Raw genomic sequence first — 21596 nt, 5'->3', positions numbered from 1 at the left:
CAATGTAGATTGTGTCAACGCAGCTTAAGTTCTAGAAGTTCTTGTAAAGCAAAACTGTGTCAGGTCAGTTTTCAGAGTAGAAGTTCAGTTTAGTTCAGTTCAGTGTGGTTGAAAGTTCAAACACTGAAGAGCAAATCCATTCATGCGCAGCTCCACAAGTTCCAAACCAAGCAAGACAGTGGCGAGGAACAAACATCACCAATTGACGAAAGTGAAGGAAAAACCTTGAGAGAATCCAGGCTCAGTTTGGAACCACCATTTCTCCTCCGTCCAACCTTCCTGTGCAGATTTGCAGTCTAGGAAACAGAGGGTGGAGAACGCTGGGCGTCTATCGTAGAGAAGCGGCAGGTGTGAATAGGTCATCAACGGGTGATCAAGATGGCTCACAGGATCAATGCGAAGACTCGTCTGTCACTGAGGTCTTTCAGGAATCAGTCTCATGCTCTCCACTCCTCCGTGACCGCCACAGCATCTGCTCAGGATACGGTATGGTCCAGGATTATGGATACCTTGGCCTCATCTCTTTACAGTTCTTATAATGGTACTGAATTATAAGAGTTGTCATTGTTCTTATAATGGTCCTGAATGACTATACCATATGAATTTACGTTGTACTTAAAGAAATAGCCTAGTTCCATGTCCAACACACTACTGTAGTACTAGGGTGAAATTTAAGCAATTACTTTGAATATACCATGGTAATACCAAGGTAATTAGGACACTGTATTGTTGTTTTATTTCGGGCATGATAGCCTACAATGGTACTGTCTTAATTTATTTATTTTTTAGACAAATAAAAGTATTAGCATATTGTTTACCATAGTATCATTATGGTATTATTACTATGGCATTTTGCACATGGTACGTTAGTAATATCTTAGTGTTTTCCTAGCATGGTACCATAGTATGTTGTACATTTTTGTTTTTGTATTTTAAATGTACCATGGTATAAACGTTTGGACATGATAACATGTTTCTGTATAGTGTTTAATATGTGTCCTATGATATATTTTGAAGATGGTACCATTTTATTACAACATAGGTTTAATGGTATGTTTAGCATAGTGCTAGCATGGTATTATGGGCACATTACTATCATATTTTTCACTTGATATCATGGCACCTTCCACATATACCATTTTACTACCATGTAATTTGTACTAACATGAATCATCATGATATAATCTTAGAACTGCCATAGTACTTGCACCATTTTGTTTCGCCATGTGATACAATGAATGTACCATCGTACCTTCACATTACTTTTTGTAAGGGATTGACATGTTGCCATGTCTGAAATACCATGGTATCATTGTAATAATCCTGAAATTTGTTTTTGGTACATATAGAATGTACAAAATAACATATTATCTGTAGAGACAGGGAAAATAGTTTTTTTTTTTTAAGGGATAGTTCAACCAAAACTGAAATTTCTGTCATCGTTTACTCAAAGTTTCTTCTGTCGAACACAAAAGAAGATATTTTGAAAATGTTGGAAACCTGTAACCATTGACTTCCATAGTATTTGTTTTTCCTATGCCATGGAAGTCTTACATTTATCAAAAAATCTACAATTTGTGTCAGACAGTAGAAAGAAACTCATGTATTGAACCACTTACGGGTGGTAAATGTTCATTTTAGTGAATTATCCCTTTAATGACTCAACAGTATACCTTGCTATTACTATAGTACTAATCTAAAAACAAGCTAAAACCATGTGATCTTTTTAAAGTGTATGCTATCTTATGCCAGGCGATCGCTCTATACTCCTGCTTTTTCACGGTGCTCAGCAGCTGTTCTTTGTTCTCGATCTAACACACACACACACATCTCTATTTTTAAAGTGGCACCTTCCCATCAGCCCTAGTGGGTGGTCCAGGATTTCCTAATTGTGATCAACTTTCAGCCTGAGCTCTTGCTGGAAGCTTCTGCTCTCTGGCTCAGTCTGGGTCTTGCGTCTGAAATCCGCTAGTCTCCTTAGGCATCTGTTGACTTGGCATGTAGCAGGACATCGCAGCGAGCCGTGCCGCATAACCATAATCTGCAGGCCTCCTGTGGGTCACTAGAGCAGGAGGCTAATGTAAGGGATTGTGTGACCTGATGGACTGCCAAGCACTGTGGGAAAACACGTTTAAGAGGGGTTAAAGTTAGTGTTGGATTTAATGTCTGTGTCCTGCGTCAGTGCTGTAAGGACACATATGTTCAGGTGGACAAAGTGTGTATGAGTAATAACATTATCTCCGCAATGTTTTTTATATAAATATTTCGAGTAGTTAACAGGGCGTTGCTCGGTTTGAGAAGGTGTCCAGTGAGATAAGAATATTTTGGTCTATGTTGGGAGATATAGGAGACGTCATGTCCACTCATTAGTGTGCATTTTTCTCTTATGCTATAAAGTATAATTGGGCTATAACATACAGTAAAAATGAATCAGAATGGATACTGTAGTAGAGTCTCAGAGCTCTGTAAATGTATCTTACTTGTAGATCAAGTAGGGCTGCATGATATTGGAAAAATCAGATATTACAATGTTTTATTTTTCTGCAATTAAATTTTGCGATACGAATACAGTTTCACAAGAATAGCTCCATTTGACCATTTTCTGTGGAGTCTAGCAGTATTCAAGTACAGAAATGGAATAATCACTATGTTTTTCTTACTTTACTTTGTCTCGTCTTACTGTTTTCTTTTCAAATTCAGAGGAAATGTCAAAATTAAGAGTTTTTATCCTTAAAACAGGCAAAATGATCTGACAGAAGTAAAACAATATTGTTTTCGCTATGAAATGTAGATAGACTAGTAACAAGACTAAAATACTAAGTAAAAGCATTTTCTTACAATTAAACTTTGTTACACCTCCAAAGACAAATTTTAAACATCTTGAAATGCTCAGTCGCAGGCCTTAAAAACACATGCAATACCTGCCAAAAGTCTTGTCGCCTATCCAAGTTTTAGGAAGAGCAAATAATAACTTGACTTCTAGTTGATTATTTGGTATCAGAAGTGGCTTATATAAAAGGCAAAGGCCTCTAGATTACACCAAAATAAAATATGATCATGTCTTGATTTTTAATTATTTAGGACAGTGAGGTCTGACTTTGTGTAACCCCGCCGGTCCTACACCATCGAGCCCTCTCCGTGCTGGTGTCAAACCGGCAACCTTCCGCATGGGAGTCGGATGCTCTAACAAGGAGGCTAAAGACCATGGCCCCTAGCGTCTGTCGCTAGAGCACCTTTAGAGGTCAGAGGAGTGAGGTTTACCTGCACAGCACTTACTAGCTGGCCTCCGCTACACTTGCTTAGACAAAAGTTTTGTCACTAAACAGAAATAATGTACAGTAAAGAATCTCTGCAGTGACTCAAATAACTCATTAATAAAGTCAACTGGAATGGCAAAAGTGTTCTTGCAGGATTCCCAAAGTTCATCAAGATTTTTTTGATTCATCTTCAATGCCTCCTTCTCCATCTTACCCCAGAAATTCTCTATAATGTTCATGTCTGGTGACTGGGCTGGCCAATCCTGGAGCATCTTGACCTTCTTTGCTTTCGGCAACTTTCATGTGGAGGCTGAAGTATGAGAAGGAGCGCTATCCTGCTCAAGAATTTGCCCTCTCCTGTGGTTTGTAATGTAATGGGCAGCACAAATGTCTTGATAGGTCAGGCTGTTGATGTTGCCATCCACTCTGCAGATCTCTTGCATGCCCCTATACTGAATATAACCCCAAACCATGATTTTTCTCCACCAAAATTGATTGATATCTGTAAGAATCTTGGGTCCATGCAGGTTCCAATTGGTCCTCTGCAGTTTTGGTGAAAATCTGCCATTTTTCCAAATGATCAACTAGAAGTTTAATATTTGTTACTCTTACAACTGGGACTGACGACATAACTTTTGTCATATAGTGAACAAATGATAAACTTTTACTCTATTACGATAAAGCTTAGCAGTGACTCTACTTTTCACCAGGTATTAATGTGTGTTTTCAGTCATCTGAAAACAGGTAGTTAGCCAAAACACAGGCAGTACAGTATTGAAACATGTTTAATTTTTTGGTGATGGCAGCTCAAAGACGTCTCTCATTTGGAGAAAGAATCCCATGAATTGCTCAGATGTGCTTTTCACCGACTTCAACAGAGTTTAAAAATCTTAATGGATCATGCATCTCATCAATCAAATCTGATCTTTATTATGTATTTTATATTGGATTTAAGTCAGGTGATTGTTTGGGCCATTCTACACCTTGATTTTCTTTCACTGAAAGCATTTGAGAGTTTTCTTTGTTGTCTTGCTGAATTGTTTACCTTGGTTTCATCTTCATCATCCTGCTAATGTAGATGTTGGACTTAAGCAGCTAATATTCATTTTCAATGACGAAAGGCAGAGGGTTGCTGAAGAACTACTGAGAGATTTCAGCTGCTGTCTTCGCCTTTCTACACCTTCCTTTCTTCATGTGTTCAGTACTTTTTCCCTGCATCATTTATTTTTATTACACAACTTCATTCATTTATTTATTCATTTTCTTGTCAGCTTAGTCTCTTTATTAATCCGGGGTGCCACAGCGGAATGAACCGCCAACTTATCCAGCAAGTTTTTACGCAGCGGATGCCCTTCCAGCCGCAACCCATTCCTGGGAAAACAACTTCATTTGTAATCAAATTAATTTAGTTTTCTTTGCATATATTAGTTTGTTTTGTTGTTACCAACATCCGCACCTTTATAAATATATTTTACTGAGAAAAATGATGTGTTCAATACTTATGTTCCCCACTGTATAGTTTATGATACACATTTACTATTCTGGACAAAATTTTACCCTTGCACATGAATAAAAAGTGAAGTGTGTTTTAAAAATGAGCAGAGAAAGCAAGTCAGAGGAAACAATGTTAATGGCAAATATCCTAGATTTTCAGGCACAAATGTTGGCAGGTATGCATAAAACTATAAATGCTTATTTTTGGTGGTCTTTCTTACATCATGTAAGGTTTAGGCAGAGAGTTGGTGGCCTTTTAGGACTGAATGGTTTCAACCACATGAGTAATTACACTATAAAGGCAATTCAATCAAATGCGTTTGCGTCAAATATGGTGCTGTTTACACTCAAGCGTTTTTTTTTTAAAGCACATTTTGTTATGGTTTCGTCTGGCATCCATCCACAGTACTCTGATATCTTTGACCCATAAAAACTGAGCGCTTTGAAAACACCAAGATATATCAACAAAATATATAAGACTATTGCATATCCTTATATCCTTGCATATCCAACATAATTGTTTAGTTCAACCTACTTGAATTAGCAAAAACAACTAGGTTAAGTTCATTGATTTGTGTTTCGACAACATGAAGGAATTGTGTGGAACCCAGCGTTTTTTACAGTGTATGGATGCGAGCAAAATATGCACATGCCCGGTGAGCATGAATAGTCATGTATCATGCGTTTTAGGGTGAATAATGTGGAAGGAGATTGTTTTTCTGAAATGTAATAAAAACACTATTATAAATACCATTTTAAAACAAAAATGGATAGAGTAAATGGTACTTAAACTTTTTTTTTTTTTTGCTGCTTGTTCAAAATACATATTTAAAATGAGCTGAATCAACACAATTCCTGAGTTTTTTAGGGTCAGCTAAATTATTTTATATTTAATCTACTTAAATTTGCAAAAACAATTAAATTAACTTAATCGATTTGTGTTGGTATAACATGAAGGAATTGTGTGCATTTTTTAATGTCTGGAAGTTGTTTACACTTGTTTTTAACATCACCCAGAGGCGATTGATCGAAACAAATCTTAATAGCTGGATTAAACAGGACAGAACCTGCTCAGCTGTTTTTAAAATCAGTGTTTTGTTATCTGTCTTTAAAAGCGTCTATAACCAGACAACCGTTTTTGTCTGTAAAACCCATCTAACCTTAATTTCCCAAAAGATCACATCGTATCATGTTTCTGTTATGTTTGGTCCACTTTAGAAACAGTCGCCAAGTCAGAAGCAAAAGCTGTCTGCTCCCAAATGACTCCAAATGTTTGGAGTTTCCTCAGCAGCGGGCCAGAAAGAGAAAAAGGTGTCCTTTATAACCTCACTGTTTCCATACGGCATATGGCCTTATAAAAGCTGCTTGCTTTCTGGACAGAGATCACTTTACTGTATTGTTGCTAAGCACTATGGTTCAATGTTTTCTTTGTGCTGTCTCCCAAAAGTTTAAAGAACTAACTATAGTCATAATTACTCCCCCCGACAAAAAAAATATATATATCACCAACTACAAAAGTTTTATGAATGTTTAAAAGGATAAAAAAGAGCATTATTTTTATTCCCTAACAAATTCAGATAAGTGTTTTCATTTAGCAAATGCATGAATGGAATGAATTACTGTAAAAGTATGCGCAGTGTTCTAGCGAGCGCCGTTGTGTTTATTGTTGTGGCAGCTGCTGTTGGTTACTAAGCCACTTTGACTCTCCGGCGCAAAGCTTGTTTTGTCTCCCCGGTAACATTTGCCACAGTAGAATACTACAGTTACGTCAAAAGCCACATAACCGGAGGCTCTAACCTTGATTTTTGGACTCCTTTAGATAAGGATAAATGTGTGACGTCATTAAAATCCAGCGGCTACATTCTCATCGAGGAATCTTTATATTAGTGATTCCTTTTAGGGACAAACGGATCTGTAGATGTGAGATTGAGTCTCTGAAAAACAACAACAACAAAAATCACAGTGGCTTCATATCACTGTAGGAGTTTTTGTGGACTTTCATCTGTGAGTTGAGTCATGATGAGCAAAAATAAAAAGAAACTTTCCCTCAGCCTTTAAAATGAACTTTGACCATTTCAAGGAATTAACCTAGATAAGTACAAATATACTTCCTCTTTTTCGACACAAGTGTGAGGTCAGTCCAGAGCTTTTAATGCTCACAAGCCTCAAACCTTAGTTATGATTCCTATACATAGTTAAAAATAAGGTAAATATCACCTCATAACTGTCTTTATTTCTAAAATATGGCTTTTTTTCTAGCACTTTATCTCACAAGTAAAAATAAATAAACTTAGCACCCACGTAGCAAGATTCTAGCAACCATTAACTTCTCTGGAACCGTTAGAAACACCTTGGCAATGACCAGTGTTGGGGGTAACATGTTATAAGTAACGTGTTATATAATAATATTACTTTTCCAAAGTAACAAGTAACGCATTAAAATAAAATAAATAGTATTATTTAAGTTACTTTTTAAAAATGTAACTTGAGTTACTTTTTACCTTGTTTAATTGGCTTTAAACAACATATTGTAAAATAAAAATGATCATAGTCAGGTTGAATCACACACTCAAGGAGAGGGCGTACTGCGAAAGAACAGACAGTCAACTCGCGCTCATTATCATCATCAGGTCATGTTTTTCCACAACAGATGAGTCAGTTTACTGTTCTAGTAACTGAATAACTCAGGATATTGGTTTATTTTGGGTCAGGAAGTATCCAGTATGATAGTCCTTATTGAAGACGCAAACTGTTTTATGACAGCTGTGTTCAATTTAATGAACTCGATCAACCGGCTCAATTAAAAGACCTGGTTAAAACAAACGATTCATTCGCGACTCGCCTGTCATCACTGCCGACAGAAGGGCAGGCAGGAGACTCACATTTTTGCAATAGATTCTTGTTATTTTGAACTCATCGCAGAAAATAAGTGGACTGTCGTTAAGTGTAGATCGTGTAAGTAAAACTCTTGACAACTACAAGAAACACGACATCGAAAAAAAAAAAACTTGATGCGAAGCACTACTGTACACCCGCAACCCACCTTCAGCTTAACAACAAATGATTGACATCAGTTCGCTTACTCCAGGTAAAACAATTAATTTGACTAAACTAAAAAATGATTATTGCTTTTATTGTAGAGGTGATGCAACAATTGTGTACTGTAGAACTAAATATGTTTAGTAATATAGTAAGATATTTTATCTTTTGGGAAACGATTTACACATTTGTTAAGGCCATGTGAGGCAATTTATTTAAAGTATAAAGCTGAAAGATTTATTTTGATTTGGGGATGTTTTTATTGTCTTTCTGTCCATCTTGTTATTAAACATTGTAAAGGTTTAAAATCTGTTTTTGCCTAAATAAATTATTTATTGATGGTACTCTTTGGCTTTATTGCAATCTTTATCTCAACGGACAGGAAATTTACTTAATAACACAAAACATTGTAAGTAAAGTAGCAAACACGTTACTTTACATGCTTTCATTAATTTGTATGTACAGCATGCATATCTCAGGGCTCAGGAAGTTCTCAAAATATAGTTTTATCCTACATTTTTTTAAATAAAGGTGTAGGTTATTTAGGTGGTTATTAAATGCTGAGCTTCTCTATAAAAAGTAAGTAAAAAATAACTAAGTAATACAATTAGTTACATTTTTGGGGTAAGTAACTTAATACTGTAATGTTCTAGTTTCAAAGGCAACTGAAAAAGTAAGATAACACATTACTTTCCATAAATGTAGCTAAGTAATGCAGTTAGTTACTTTTTTGGGGAAGTAACTCAATATTGTAATGCACTACTTTCAAAAGAAGCTTTCCCCAACACTGGCATCAACATCTTAAAACCTTAGCAACTGATCCTCACCAAAAACAAAGGAGCCCTTTAGCAACTAAGCAGATACAATCATTTAGAAAATGTTAGCAACTGCACAGTAGTGTCCTGACAAAAGATTAACCACATGTTAAAATAATAACTGGTAACATTCTACTTGAAGGGGATGTTCATAAGACTGACGTGACTCATGTGATGAATATGGAGGAAACTTTAAGCATTCTTATGATTACTCATTCACTCATTTTGTGTCATGTCTTTTTCTTTATAATGACTTGAATTAAATTTTTTGAAATAACCATAAATTTCCAAGACAACAAAACTTGTCATAAATCTGTCATAAACGTGACTGTCTTTAGCAGTGTGCGAATTGTGTAATACATCCTTCAGTCATTTATGTATTTATTTAAATTACATTAAATTTATTAAGTTTTAAGTGTTTTGTGGGATATTTAGGATATATTCTGACCTACAGTATTCTGTGATTAGCTATTTTAAAGGTTTCTGTAGGTCAGACTATACAAACTTTATGTCTAACTTTACTTTTAGGCTATATGTAGAAACAAACATCTATTTTTTAAGAAAAAAGTCTTGTGAACACTTACCGTGTCTATCGGTGCTATAGATTTGCAGTTTCAGCTTTCTGTTGAATGAATTTTCTTTCCTCGCATAGCGCAATTATGCATTTACAATGGAATGAACCATAATAGGGGTGGTCAAATGTATATTTATATTACCTATTAATTTAAATATTACCATTATTATTTAAAATACAGAACAGAGCAAACCATTTCTCATTATTAAAGGGCTGACCTCCCATACATCTTGTTTTCATGTCCTTCACTGGGGATAAAGCGTTAATTAGGAGGTGAATTCCCGCCAAACCCCCCTGTAATTCGCACCCTGGTCAAGAGGCCAATAGAACAGTGTTTTCAATATTTTTCTTCACTCTTATTTAGTGGAAAAAAATTATTTCTCATTCATATTTCCTAGTGAAAGTGTCAATACTCTGTCAAATATTTTTAAAACAGCGTCAATAATATTTAATGACAAATTAAAATTGTATCACTGTAATTGAGGTCAATAAATATATCAATGAGACTGCAATAAAATTCATGACAATTATAATGGCCTCGTGACAATCATGTTTATGACAGATTTATGACAGATTTTTTTTAAGTTATAGTGTCCTGATAATGTCAAGTTGTAATGACAAAGATAAAGACAGGTTGTGATGTATTTGGCTATGTCAAGTTGCCATAACAAAGCTAATTTAAACAATGTCATCTTTGCATTTTAAATAACTGAGTGAATGTCGCTTAATATACATGTCGCTTGTCATAAACATGGATAAAATCTCATTCATATTTATTACATTATAATAAAGGTGTCATATAAACACCCTTCAAGTAAAGTGTAAGCATAATAGCCATACCAACCACTAAGAACATCCTATAGGAACTGCATAGCAAAATCCACTCAGAACACCCTATATAGCAAGGTCCAAGCTAAAACCCAACTGTATGGCATTCTATTACAATCATTTGGAGCACCACACCAATGCATAGAAATTTAGAAAATGGCTACAAGTTGTCCATGGATAATACAGAAGTTGGGATATTTTAAAAGTACTTAGTGTGTGTGTTCATGTCTAACTAACACTGAATTTCTCAGTATTTTCAGATCTAGTTCCTGTTTGAACATATGACCCTCCTGTAACAACAAAACTTGCGAAAGGTATACCAAGCTTCTATTTTTTTTTTTTTTTTTACACATGGCGACCATCTGTCTGCTCTAATTGCCCCAAGCTTCCTTTGCTCTTAACATGCCCTGACTTGTAGCGTTTGAGAAGACACCTAAACATCCACACAACAAGGCTTGTTGTCAATGCCGAAGCCTCACAGATCCATCCCGACTGTTTGCTATCAGTTTGCCGAGTCTATAAAGCTTTCGGAACTGTAATTAAACATGACCCCACGCCCCAACAGGAAACATACATCAATCTGACGTTTTGCGCGTGCACTTCGTCTTTTCTGGCCTGGTCCTACAAGGTGAACCCTTCCCCCCGATCTCCCACCCTCCTTCGCCATCCCAGGCTGCTCCTGTTTCAGGAAGCCCGGCCCTGTCACTGATCCCATGCTGGCATTTTTCCCAGGATACCCCTCCCCCGATCCCATTTTCCCTCCAACCACCTCCTCCTCCAATCCTCGGCACCCTCCCCCTCCCCCAACCCTCTTCCCTCTCCTGTCCTCTGCCAGTTTCCCAAGATAAACAAAGACTTCAGTTTGTCTGGGCTCCGGCAGGGGTCAAACGGAATGAATAGCGGGGCCACGGCGAGGGCTCTTTTTCTCTCCCCTCCTTGAAAAGATCACTGGCGAATTGTCTTTGTGATCGTGTGCTCTTGTGCGGGGGGAAGGGCGTTGAGTCATTGTAGACCAGTTTCAAAGTTTGCGGTTACGACTTTCGGTTCCCTGTTTGGTTTTATTGCACACTAGAGCTGTAGTTTCCCTGTTTATTTTTGCAGTCTCACGTGAACAGCCTAATCTGAGGTGAATTTGGCATTACCTGCAAACTGATCACAAATACAAAGTGATCATTTTGTTCACAACAAGAACCACGTCTGATCTTTTGGCAGATGACAGATGGTACCAAAGGTGTTTTGAAGGCTCCGGTAATTCCTACGTGTACAAAGCTGATTTGAATGGACAATGACTCCTTTAATCCGTCGTGTGAATATGGGAGATTTTACGTATTGGTTTGTGAGATTATTCTCACTCTCATTGCTCATCCTTTTGCTGGAGTTGTGTAGAAATATTTAATGAATATATCAGTTAGCCCTAAATAATGGGAGGATGAGTAACTCATTGTGGAGATTGACGAGATCATTGAGGAATTGCTTTGAGGGTCAATCAATGCAGAGATATCCATCTTGCTGAAAAGTTTTCCAGACTTTCTGTTTGCTTGGAACAAAAGAACTGCTGGGCTAGATCTTGTCTCTACTTGTTACCCAGACTGGTGTTTTGTTCAGACATCTCTCCACCCTGCTCTTTGGGACTGACCATGTTAAGACAGGGACAAGGCATGGCTCTCAGCGCACAATAAATCACTTAAACACCCCAAACAGTCCTTGACATCTTATCTTTATTGCTTGATAGTCTCTTTTTGTGCTCTAACGCTCCCCTACAAGCCTTGTTAATTGGCAAATATCATTAATATTGCTACACTGTCAAAAAGTCCTGGTTGCCTTAAAATTTTTAAGCTGAATTAAATTAACCTTATGAGTCCATTGAAGTTATTTCATGTTAAACTGACTTAAAAAAGCTCGCGTAACTTATAAATTCAGTTAGAACATGATTAACTTACTTTAATAAGTTACAAAGACCTTAAAACATATGCTGTCAGGACTAATTTATCGTATAATATTTTACAGTGTAGCACATAAAATAATTTGGGGATTTGAAGCACAGACTTCAGTAATATGGATTTGGAATTCTTTTTTTGATAAAATGATAAACTTTTCATAATCAAATGAACAAGAAATACCTTTATATTTTATTTAGGTAATATTAAAGGATCAGAATATGTTTAAAATGATTTATGGACACTGTAAAAAATAGTTGCTTCTTTATTTTTATTATTAAATCTAATGAACTTTACTAGTTATTTCAACTTACATCAATTAAACCAGTGTTGGCAGTAGCGTCATGACAAGTAGGGACACTACTAGCTTAATTACATTTCTCAGTAACGCGGCGGTAGTGTAGCCTCTTTCTAAATCAAATAGCTTTAAGTAGCGAAGCTATTTTTTAGTCAAGTGGCGCAGTCAGTAGCGTCCACACAAGCTACATTATGCCGAGTTCAGACAGCATGATTTTCAAAGTAGTCATGTCACAGATGTTTTCACACTGCATGACTATCTGGGCTAGCGTTTCGTCGCTGCTTTGTTTACACTGCAAGATGGATCGGCGACAGGGACATTCACATTGCATGACTTTACTATAGGAAGAATCGCCGACAACTTCGTCCAAACTACATCTCACAGCCAATAACACGTAGTGTATCTTTTGTTATTAACTACATAATGAGAAAGAAACCTTTAATGGGGTAGAACATGTGTTTGCTCACCTGGGTTTAAAGGGAATAAGCCATTTCTCCTCAACGTTGATAATAAACTAATTTCTTTCTGTATGAAACGTCAAACAGACACGGTTGCTCCTGAGTCCTGTCAAACCTCCACTAGTTTTCCTCCATTTCGTGGGTCCAAATAAACCGAAAAAGAGCACTTTTTACTTCTCCCCCAGCCTCCCGCTGGCCTGCAGCAGGTATACACACATGCAGACACAAGTGAAAGCTGCTCTCTCATTGGCTGTAGGCGATGGCTGATGTTATTTTCCGTCAAAACACAATTCACACGGCATGATTTGAATCGCCGACAGCTCCAGATATTTAGCATGCCAAATATCTCACAGGCATCGGCGACTCATCTGCAATTCTCTCAGAACGCGTCTTTGAAAGTTCATACTGTGTGATTGTCACTCACGTGCATGAGCAGCGATTTGCCTGTGATTTCAGGCATTTGTCGGCGATTTCTCAAAACCTGTCGGCGAGCCAAAATCGGGGCTAAAATCACGCAGTCTGAACTAGGCATTACCTATCGTGGCTCAATATGTGATGGCACCAACATTCACAGAGCTGTGAGGCCATTGTCTAGCCTAAGTAAATCTATATGATGGCGAGAATGACGATTTCTTCTTTTTCCTGTTTTTCGGTGGTTGACAACAAACTTTTTGGTGCGTTACTGTCACCTCTCGCTTTGGTCAGTGATGTCACCAACCAATTAGGCTAACACGAGAATACTAACCCTCGGTAAACAGCGATGAGTTTGGTGAACTGATGACCTTCACGGCCAATCACAGTCATTTCTGGTGAGCACTGGTGAATACTATGGCAAATCAACAGTGTGTAAGAATGCACTCAGCTGTGCTTAAATGTTAGCGAGAAATGGACGATTTTAACTTCAGTACCATGAAAACACTGTTACAGACAACACGAGGGTCCACTACAGAGGACTGCATTGTTTTAGCGCTCACCAGGTTACATGGGCTAAAGCAGGGAAGAATCCCCACTGTGTTTACCTGGTGCCATGAACTGAAGCCTAGGAGGACACTGAAACGTATTTCTCTTAAAAAGATTGTGAATTAGTTTGATGCCTAATATGCTTTTAATTGTTTAAATTAAACTGAACTGAATCATATTAAAGTGATGTTTAAACCATATCTGCATTTTGAAATCACGGCAACAGCTGGAGGTTTGTAGTCCACAGCATGTTGTTGCAATGTTTACAGTGATGATCCTATACTTCCGGGTGTCTTCACTTTCATTTTTTAAAATGGCTGCCATGTGAAATAAGCGTATTGTTGTGATAGTTTTTGTTGACATGGTATTAGCCCCGCCCCTATGCAGCTGTGATTGGACAGCTGCTGCATACAGCGTTTTTAACTGTTTTCGCACAATCATTTAAAACATGGATTGTTTTGACGACACTGTCGACTGTATGCATAACTTTTGGGGGCTGCAATAACTAGAGTAGTATGATTTCAACACTAAGCAATTACATGACATTTTAAAAAAAAATACAAATGTTGTTTTATTCATTCATTTTCTTTTCGGTTTAGTCCCTTTATTAAACTGGGGCCGCCACAGCGGAATGAACCACCAATTTGTCCAGCATATGTTTCACACGGCAGATGCCCTTTCAGCTTCAACCCATACACACTCATTTACACACATACACTACGGCTAATTTTGCTTACCTAATTCACCAAAACCACATGTTTTTAGATTTGTAGGGGAAACTGGAGCACCCGGAGGAAACCCACGCAAACACGGGGAGACCATGCAAACTCCACACAGAAATGCCAACTGACCTAGCCGAGGCTCAAACCAGTGACCTTCTTGCTGTGAGGCGATCATGCTACTCACTGCGCCACCTTGACTCTATATAGTCTAATTGATAATTGAAACCAACTTGCTATTACGTTTTTTTTAGTCTAACCTGGCATCCCATTACCTGATCATCAACCAAGACTATATGCGGTTCCTGCAGCATTTCTCTACTTTCTTTGACTCCACATTCCAGCCCCTCATGCTTTTCTACTGCACATCGGCAGGAAACGTCTTCACAACTTTGCTCTTTTCCTCCCACCCCCCTTTCCTTCCAGGACAGAGGAATGCAGGAGCGAGAGGCCAGTCAGGAGAGGACAGCTGCATGTGTTTAAGCACGGTTTGTGAAACAGCCAGCGACGTTGCATCACATGCCACAAACAGTTTTACATCTATATATGCTCATTTCATAAAAGGAACTGCAGAAATTCGAGGAAATGTCCAGTGCGGCCAGGAGTTTAACAGACATCAAACCCTGGCCTTGTCATCTGGCTGATCTGTGCTGCTTTGGTCAGCTGACTTGGCCGTGGCCGGGATTTGAATGACCCACATTTCTGAAACGAGCAGGGCAGGAGAGAGCAGCTTTACTCATGCCTTCTGGTCTTTCTCGGGGGAATGTGTCTATCTATAGCCGGCCATGTCTCTGTGAAAGAATGCAGCCGCACCGGGCACCAAGCTGGTTCTGCTGGAGCTCACGTCAGCTTTTGACGTGGAGGAAAAGTTATATATATTTATATATATAAAAGTTAAATATAGTATTTATAAATATAGCTTGATTTAAAACCTGAATATAATGTTGAAGGAGCTTTTTTATGTGGCTTGATCTTTAAAATCGTTTTGATATCAATATTAAGCTTGTGTTATAGATTATGCATGTCATTCATATTCGCTATTATATTATTTTCAAAATGTGTATTTAATATTTTTCTATAACATATAAATTTGGGTGTACTAGATTTTGGACGGTTATCATAAGTTATTTTGTTTGATAAACTCCGGATTTGGCTTCAGTAATGACTAATCTAATCTATATGCACAAATTTATTATAGTAGAGCTTCTTATTAAAAATAGCTTCCTTTAAACCTGAATATAATGTTGATGGAGCTTTGAAATGACCTTTAAAATGTGTTGATATTAATATTAAGCTTGTGATATAGATTTTTCTCATATAGTATTAAAGTTACGTATAAGTATGTGAAGTATATTATTGTTTAAAAGAAAAACTAATTTCAGTGACTGCTCTCCAATTTAAAGATATTCTATAAAGGGTTCAGTTTTTGAAATATTAGGGATTATAATTGACGTTGTTTTTATTGTTAGCTACTATTGCTGCTCATGTTAATTATATAATTTTATATATAACATAAAATAATTTAAAGTTATATGTAAAGTATACGTAGATTAGTGTCATGCTCTACCCGCTATATTTTCGTTTTTCTCCTATTTTAGTGTAGGTAAGGTGTTGCGTCAGAGACACGAAGATTTTCTTTTCTATACTGATATATTTTTCTTTTTGGATAGTAAGGGTAGAGATTGGGCCAGTAGAATAGCTTGTTTTGTTTTGTTTATTTCTATTGTTTGGACGCCGCCCACGTCTCATCTCTCCAACTTTTCCATCTACCTGTTTGTTGTCTGTAATTTTCAATATATTTTTGTAAATATTTAACATTCTTTATATATACATATTTTCACTTATTCACTATCTTTTGTAAATAAAACACACTTTATTGCATTTAGTTAGTCGTGGTTAACTTTGTCCCTCACTCGTTGATATTGAGTGTTTGCTCATGTGTTTCACCCAAAATGAATGTTACTCTCCCTCCCCTTGACTGACTATCTTTAAAATTTTTACTTTGTACTTAAAAGAAAAACTAATTTCCCATGTCTTTTAAACAAATTTCTCCAAAGGGTCATTTAAAAAAAATATATATGTTTATATTATAGATTTATATTACTATTACTAATTGTTATATACTAAATAATAATCGATTTAAAATAACAACAGACAGGGAAGGGCATCCACTGTCTATATAACATATGCTGGATAAGTTGTCGGTTCATTCCGCTGTGGCCACTAAAAAATCTGATTATCGAAACAGAATTTGAAAATATTTGTATGAAGTTTTTTTTAAACCTTAAATGTTGTAGCTTCAACAATTGTTTATTATTGTAAATATTTTGCTAAATTGCAGGCTTATATTATAGATTTATACATCTAAATTATTATTTTTGTGTTTAATATATTAAATATCCAGTTCTAACCATATTTAATCATATTAACTCACTAAAGAATAATAATTATTTCCAAAACTTTGACTTTCTGTACATTTTATGACTTCACCTGGCATGGAAATGACACTTTTACCATTTTTGCTTTACAGGTTTTCTGTGACCATGGTAAAGCTTAAAGTAATTGCTTTGACAGAATACTAATTATTTCATTTAAATTGACATAACCAGCCTTTTCTGTGAATATTACAAAACAAACTCATATTCAACTTCCCAAATCCCTGCGTTCTTTTCTAGTGAATGAAACACATTTCTCTGTAATTGCTCATAAAATGAAACATTGTTGAGCATAAAGCTTGTCCTCATTGAAAATCATGAATCACATCTCCTCTATTAATAATGCAACACTGCTCAAGTGGTGTTGCAGCATGAATAAAGGTTTCGAAGTCAATGATTCTATTATGACTGTTCTCTCTTGCAGGAAAAGGCATGTCATGTTGAATAGCTGGGACTAAACACAGGCCCTGAGAGAAGAGACTGCAGTCTGCGCTGAAACTCAACCCTGCATACCACACATGCTTCAGGGGCACAATAGCGCTCTTTACAACACGCTGTAAAAATGGCTTGGAAGTATCACAGAGAGGAACAGCAGCTGAACATTCTTGTTCTTCTCAAACTTGTTGATCCAGCTAAATTAGTTTGTTTGGGGAAGCAGTGGTTGACATTTTCGTACTAATCCTCAATTTATAGTTGTTAGATTCAAATTAACCCCAAAAGATTAGATTATCTGTTAGATCTGCAGGTGATGGATACAAAATTATATTAAGCTTTGTTCAGTGGGAACCTGGAGTAGGGCTGGGCGATATGGCAAAAATGTAATCTTGACAATTATTTTCCATATTTAACGATAGCGAGATATATATTTTGATAGAAGTTGGTAATACTTCCAGATTTAAAACAATGACAGAAGCCACAACAATTAGAGGGTCCAAATTGCATAACATTTTCGTCTGATAAATATTCGGTGGCCAAAAATTTGGTACATCTCAATTTTAGATTCCCATTGTAGGACGTTTCTGCTGTGTGATTGGCTCTTAGATCAATATAGAGTAAAAAAGTCCAGAGTTTATCGTTGTTACTGATGTAAATTTTATCGCGATTTGATATATCATCGATATCGGCCCATCCCTAAGCTGGAATTTTTTTATATTTAAATATAAATTAAAAGCTGATATCATTACATTAGTTTTGAATATTCATGAACATAAAGGACAGAAACAATATGGTAATTTCACATTTTTTTAATACGTGAGCTCCACGTAAATTGTCATGATACCAAAATACATAGATTCAGAATGCGACATTGGCGACAATATATACACACACTCGGATATTACAAAATGTACAGGTCTTTATAAAACAAAGACGTTAAAAACAGTGGCCTGACCCTCGTACAGTCAAGTTGATCGACCCTGAATTGTTTCAGCGACAATGTAATATTGACCCTTCATGACACGTTTGCATATTGTTGTAATACCATTCGCTCACATGGCTTTTGAGAGTTCAACACTTCAAGAACTGTTAATCCCAAAGAGTAGCACCAGCATTCAAATAGTTCCTTCACTAGAAGAAAGGCAAGTCCAGGCCAAAACGAGCTTGTGCTTCTGGTGGCACCACCACGCATGCTTTCTGGGAAGTCCCCCATAGTACGTTGTTGAAGCCCAGGCCTGACCACGTGTTATGAGAAGTACAGTACGATACAGTTAGAAAGCTACAATCGCTGTACTCCATGGGTTTAGGTTTTTCAACATTTGGTCGCAGCAGATTTGACCGCTTTCCTCTGCCTCGGCCTCAGGTTTGGTGCCATCTTTGCTGAGAAGTCCTGAGAAACTGGAACCAAATATTGTTATGAGGTTGGAGACGTTCCCCGTGTCCATCTCCTCGGCTTCTTCCTCGTCTTCCTTCGTGTTTGAGGAAGCAACTTTGGTCCTTTTTTGAGGCGCATCGCCACTTTCTGACTCCTCTGCGCTTCTTTTCCTGTTTGAAGAACAAACATGCGTTTTGGGTGGTTGATGTGATTCCCCGTTCACCACCACAGGCGTTGAGGCGCGTTCCGCTACTGTAGTGTCTGAGGGACTCTCCGTAGTGGTTTCCGTTGAAACCGAGTCTAAAGAAGAGTTTTGGTTGCTTTCTTGCTCAGAAGTGGAGGTACAATCCACTCGTTCTGATTTCTCAGCGTCGTTTTCGCGATATTCCCGCTCTTTCTCGCTCGCCTCGGGCTGTTCGGTGAGTTGAGGTTCCTCAGGGCTCTCTACTCGGTCACATTCCGTTGTAGAGGGAGGGAATTTCTCCCGCTCGGAGTCGGTGATGTCCCACTCGTTCCCTTCGCGTTCACTCTGAGCGTTCAGGCACGCGCCGCTGTAGTAGTCACTCAGATAGACCTGGCGCGCGCTTCGGAGGACCAGTGAAACCAGTAGGTTTTTATGCAGTTTAATGCCGCCTCGCTGAACGCGTGAGTTGTAGATCTTCCCTAAGGAGATACTCATAATCCGATGGGCCTCCACTTTGTATTCCATAGCTGGAATCGATACGTTTAAAGTTCACAAACGGTGCAAAGTTCGCCGGGCGTTTCGCCTTTGATTTCCTCTCTCTTCAAAACGTTAACGCGAAAGCCGTTAGTAAACAACAACGTCCAAGTGCTTTTCCGTTCCTCCTGTAGATCAAATCCCGTGTTTTGTTGGCTTCATTCTCATATACAAAATACAAGATCTTGTTATTGGGTGAGTGTAGGAGATTTTATTACCTCACACATTCTCTTCAGCACCCAACAATGGTCTAGGGAGGAATGAGACCGTTTCTATTTTTAACTCGCATTTATACTCCGGCGTCAGCGGCTACACTAGCCAATCGCGTTGCGAGTTGCGCTCTGCCACAGTTGTGAATCACACCCCGCCAAACAGGCGATAGCCAATGAAAGGGCGCTTCAGCTATGAGTCATATTTAAATACTAACGTGGGAGAACTGCTTAAAGGGAAAGAATTGTTTTCAAGCTAAAATAGACGGATATTTTTATATTTCTCAGTGTTTTTCAGGCTGTATTTGTTTAGAAAGTTAAAAATAAACTATATTTAAAACACAACACCGTTTTCACAAGTAAACAGAAGCTAAAACAAGCCAAATGTGACCCTATACACGTATACCAAAACATGATTTACATTTAACGTTGTTTTCCAGAATTAGCCCTTTATCTAATATGTTTTGTTTCAGAATATTAAAATTTCAGATCTATCCATCGCTATATAATAACCATCACACGGTTTCCGCATAGTGTATCGTTGTGTTTTCTGGTAAAAGGGAAAGAAGGCTACTTCCCCTTTAATTTTTTTCAACTGACTTCCTCGACTGATGTAATGGTTTGTCTGCTACAGTCGTGTCACATGACTCTATTGTGCAAATCCACTGCGGTGTCTGGGCAAATGTGAATGGAGCTGCCCGTGGGGGGAAGGGCAATGTTTTGTTTGAAGAAACAGTTAGCAGCTACTCACGAACAGTGTGGGAGATTTTACCCTCAATTGAAGATTAAGATCACGTCGATGCTTTCGTTTTGCGTGTGTATGTCTGGTTCTTAAATGAATAATCCGTGCGTGTTGGTTTGTGAGTCTGCCTGCATTAAGATGTGGGTCATAAACAAACCTGACAGGAAGAGCAGGCTGTGACGTAAGACTGTTTATCTATATATAAACGATTACAGCCATGACTACCGCACAATTTATTCTGCAATGCTTTGTTTGAAGTAGCTCAGACAGATAAATGAAAATGAAAGCATTATTATTTACTATCAGTCATAAATCAGCACCCTGTTGTTGTGTTAAGCTCCTGTTTTTAAAGGGGCGATTAAATTATGTTGTTCATTAAAAAAACAACGTCCATATAGACCATTTTGAGGGATGTAAACAAAAACAATTGTCCAAATGTATTTTCTGTTTCACAGATTTATTCCTATAGCTTTTGAGAATCTAAAAAGAGACACACATTGATAAATAATGTCGTGAGAGCTGTTTTAATGTATGATTAAATCGCCTCTTGTTACAGTAATAGTTTGATAAGGACATGAACACATTGAAATGCTCTATAAAATAATCATGTATCCTGCTATCTCATCTAGTGCTGATTCTACAGTTGCAGTTCTGCGCGTTGATGGGAAACTGGCAACTGATACTATAAATAAAACCGGGAGTTGATTAATAATTTATGCAGCTTTACTTTCTAAGCCGACCGAGCTCAAGTGTTTCCAGCTGCTTTGCTGCTTTTACATCATACACGTCCTCTAACCAGTGGACAGCAGCACTGGTGTAGATAGTCAACTAATGAGCAGGCGGCGCGCTGTGATGAATAATGGATGAAGAACTGTGTTTCAGTACACAGACGAGCTGCAGATACAAGGATGAAGAGAAAGCAGTGGGAAACCCATAGTTTTGACCCCTATTATTTTAGATTATCTGTAATAAAATGTATAATTGTATTAATATTAATACACACTTATTACATAAGTGTTTAATATACTTAAATAAAGTATATGTTTAAATAAATAATAAATAAAAAATACGGGTGGCACCATAATACACACAATGGTATCAGATTGTAGCTCATTCATTCATACATTTTCATTCATTTTTCTTCAGCTTAGTCACTTTATTAATCAGTGGTCACCACAGAGGAATGAACCACCAACTTATCCAGCATATGTTTTGCACAGCTGTTGGCATTAGAGCTGCAACCCAGTACTGGGAACCCTCCATACACACTCATTCACACACATTCATTCATTTTCTTTTTGGC

The 21596-nt window shown here is 37.4% G+C and overlaps 1 protein-coding gene and 2 long non-coding RNA genes across 3 annotated transcripts in view; 1 reads left to right on the top strand and 2 right to left on the bottom strand.

Annotated features, from left to right (window-relative positions):
- The window catches only part of LOC147831543 (uncharacterized), a 45918-nt gene extending 27707 nt beyond the window's left edge, over positions 1 to 18211 (top strand). Inside the window, exon 3 of the long non-coding RNA XR_015521850.1 lies at positions 17239 to 18211. This is a non-coding gene — a long non-coding RNA (uncharacterized LOC147831543). The remainder of the gene's footprint in view (positions 1 to 17238) is intronic.
- LOC147838485 (uncharacterized) overlaps positions 792 to 21596 on the bottom strand; it is a 49639-nt gene continuing 28834 nt past the window's right edge. Inside the window, exon 2 of the long non-coding RNA XR_015521863.1 lies at positions 792 to 2115. This is a non-coding gene — a long non-coding RNA (uncharacterized LOC147838485). The remainder of the gene's footprint in view (positions 2116 to 21596) is intronic.
- On the bottom strand, positions 18044 to 19527 carry ier5 (immediate early response 5). The gene is given in 1 exon segment (NM_001007197.1): positions 18044 to 19527. A coding segment is annotated over 1 exon segment (813 nt). The 5' UTR covers positions 19334 to 19527; the 3' UTR covers positions 18044 to 18520.

Source organism: Danio rerio, chromosome 22 (genome assembly GCF_052040795.2).
Source record: "Danio rerio strain M-AB ecotype USA chromosome 22, GRCz13ab, whole genome shotgun sequence".
Classification (NCBI taxonomy): Eukaryota; Metazoa; Chordata; class Actinopteri; order Cypriniformes; family Danionidae; genus Danio; species Danio rerio.
This window is presented reverse-complemented; position numbering and strand designations above follow the sequence as displayed.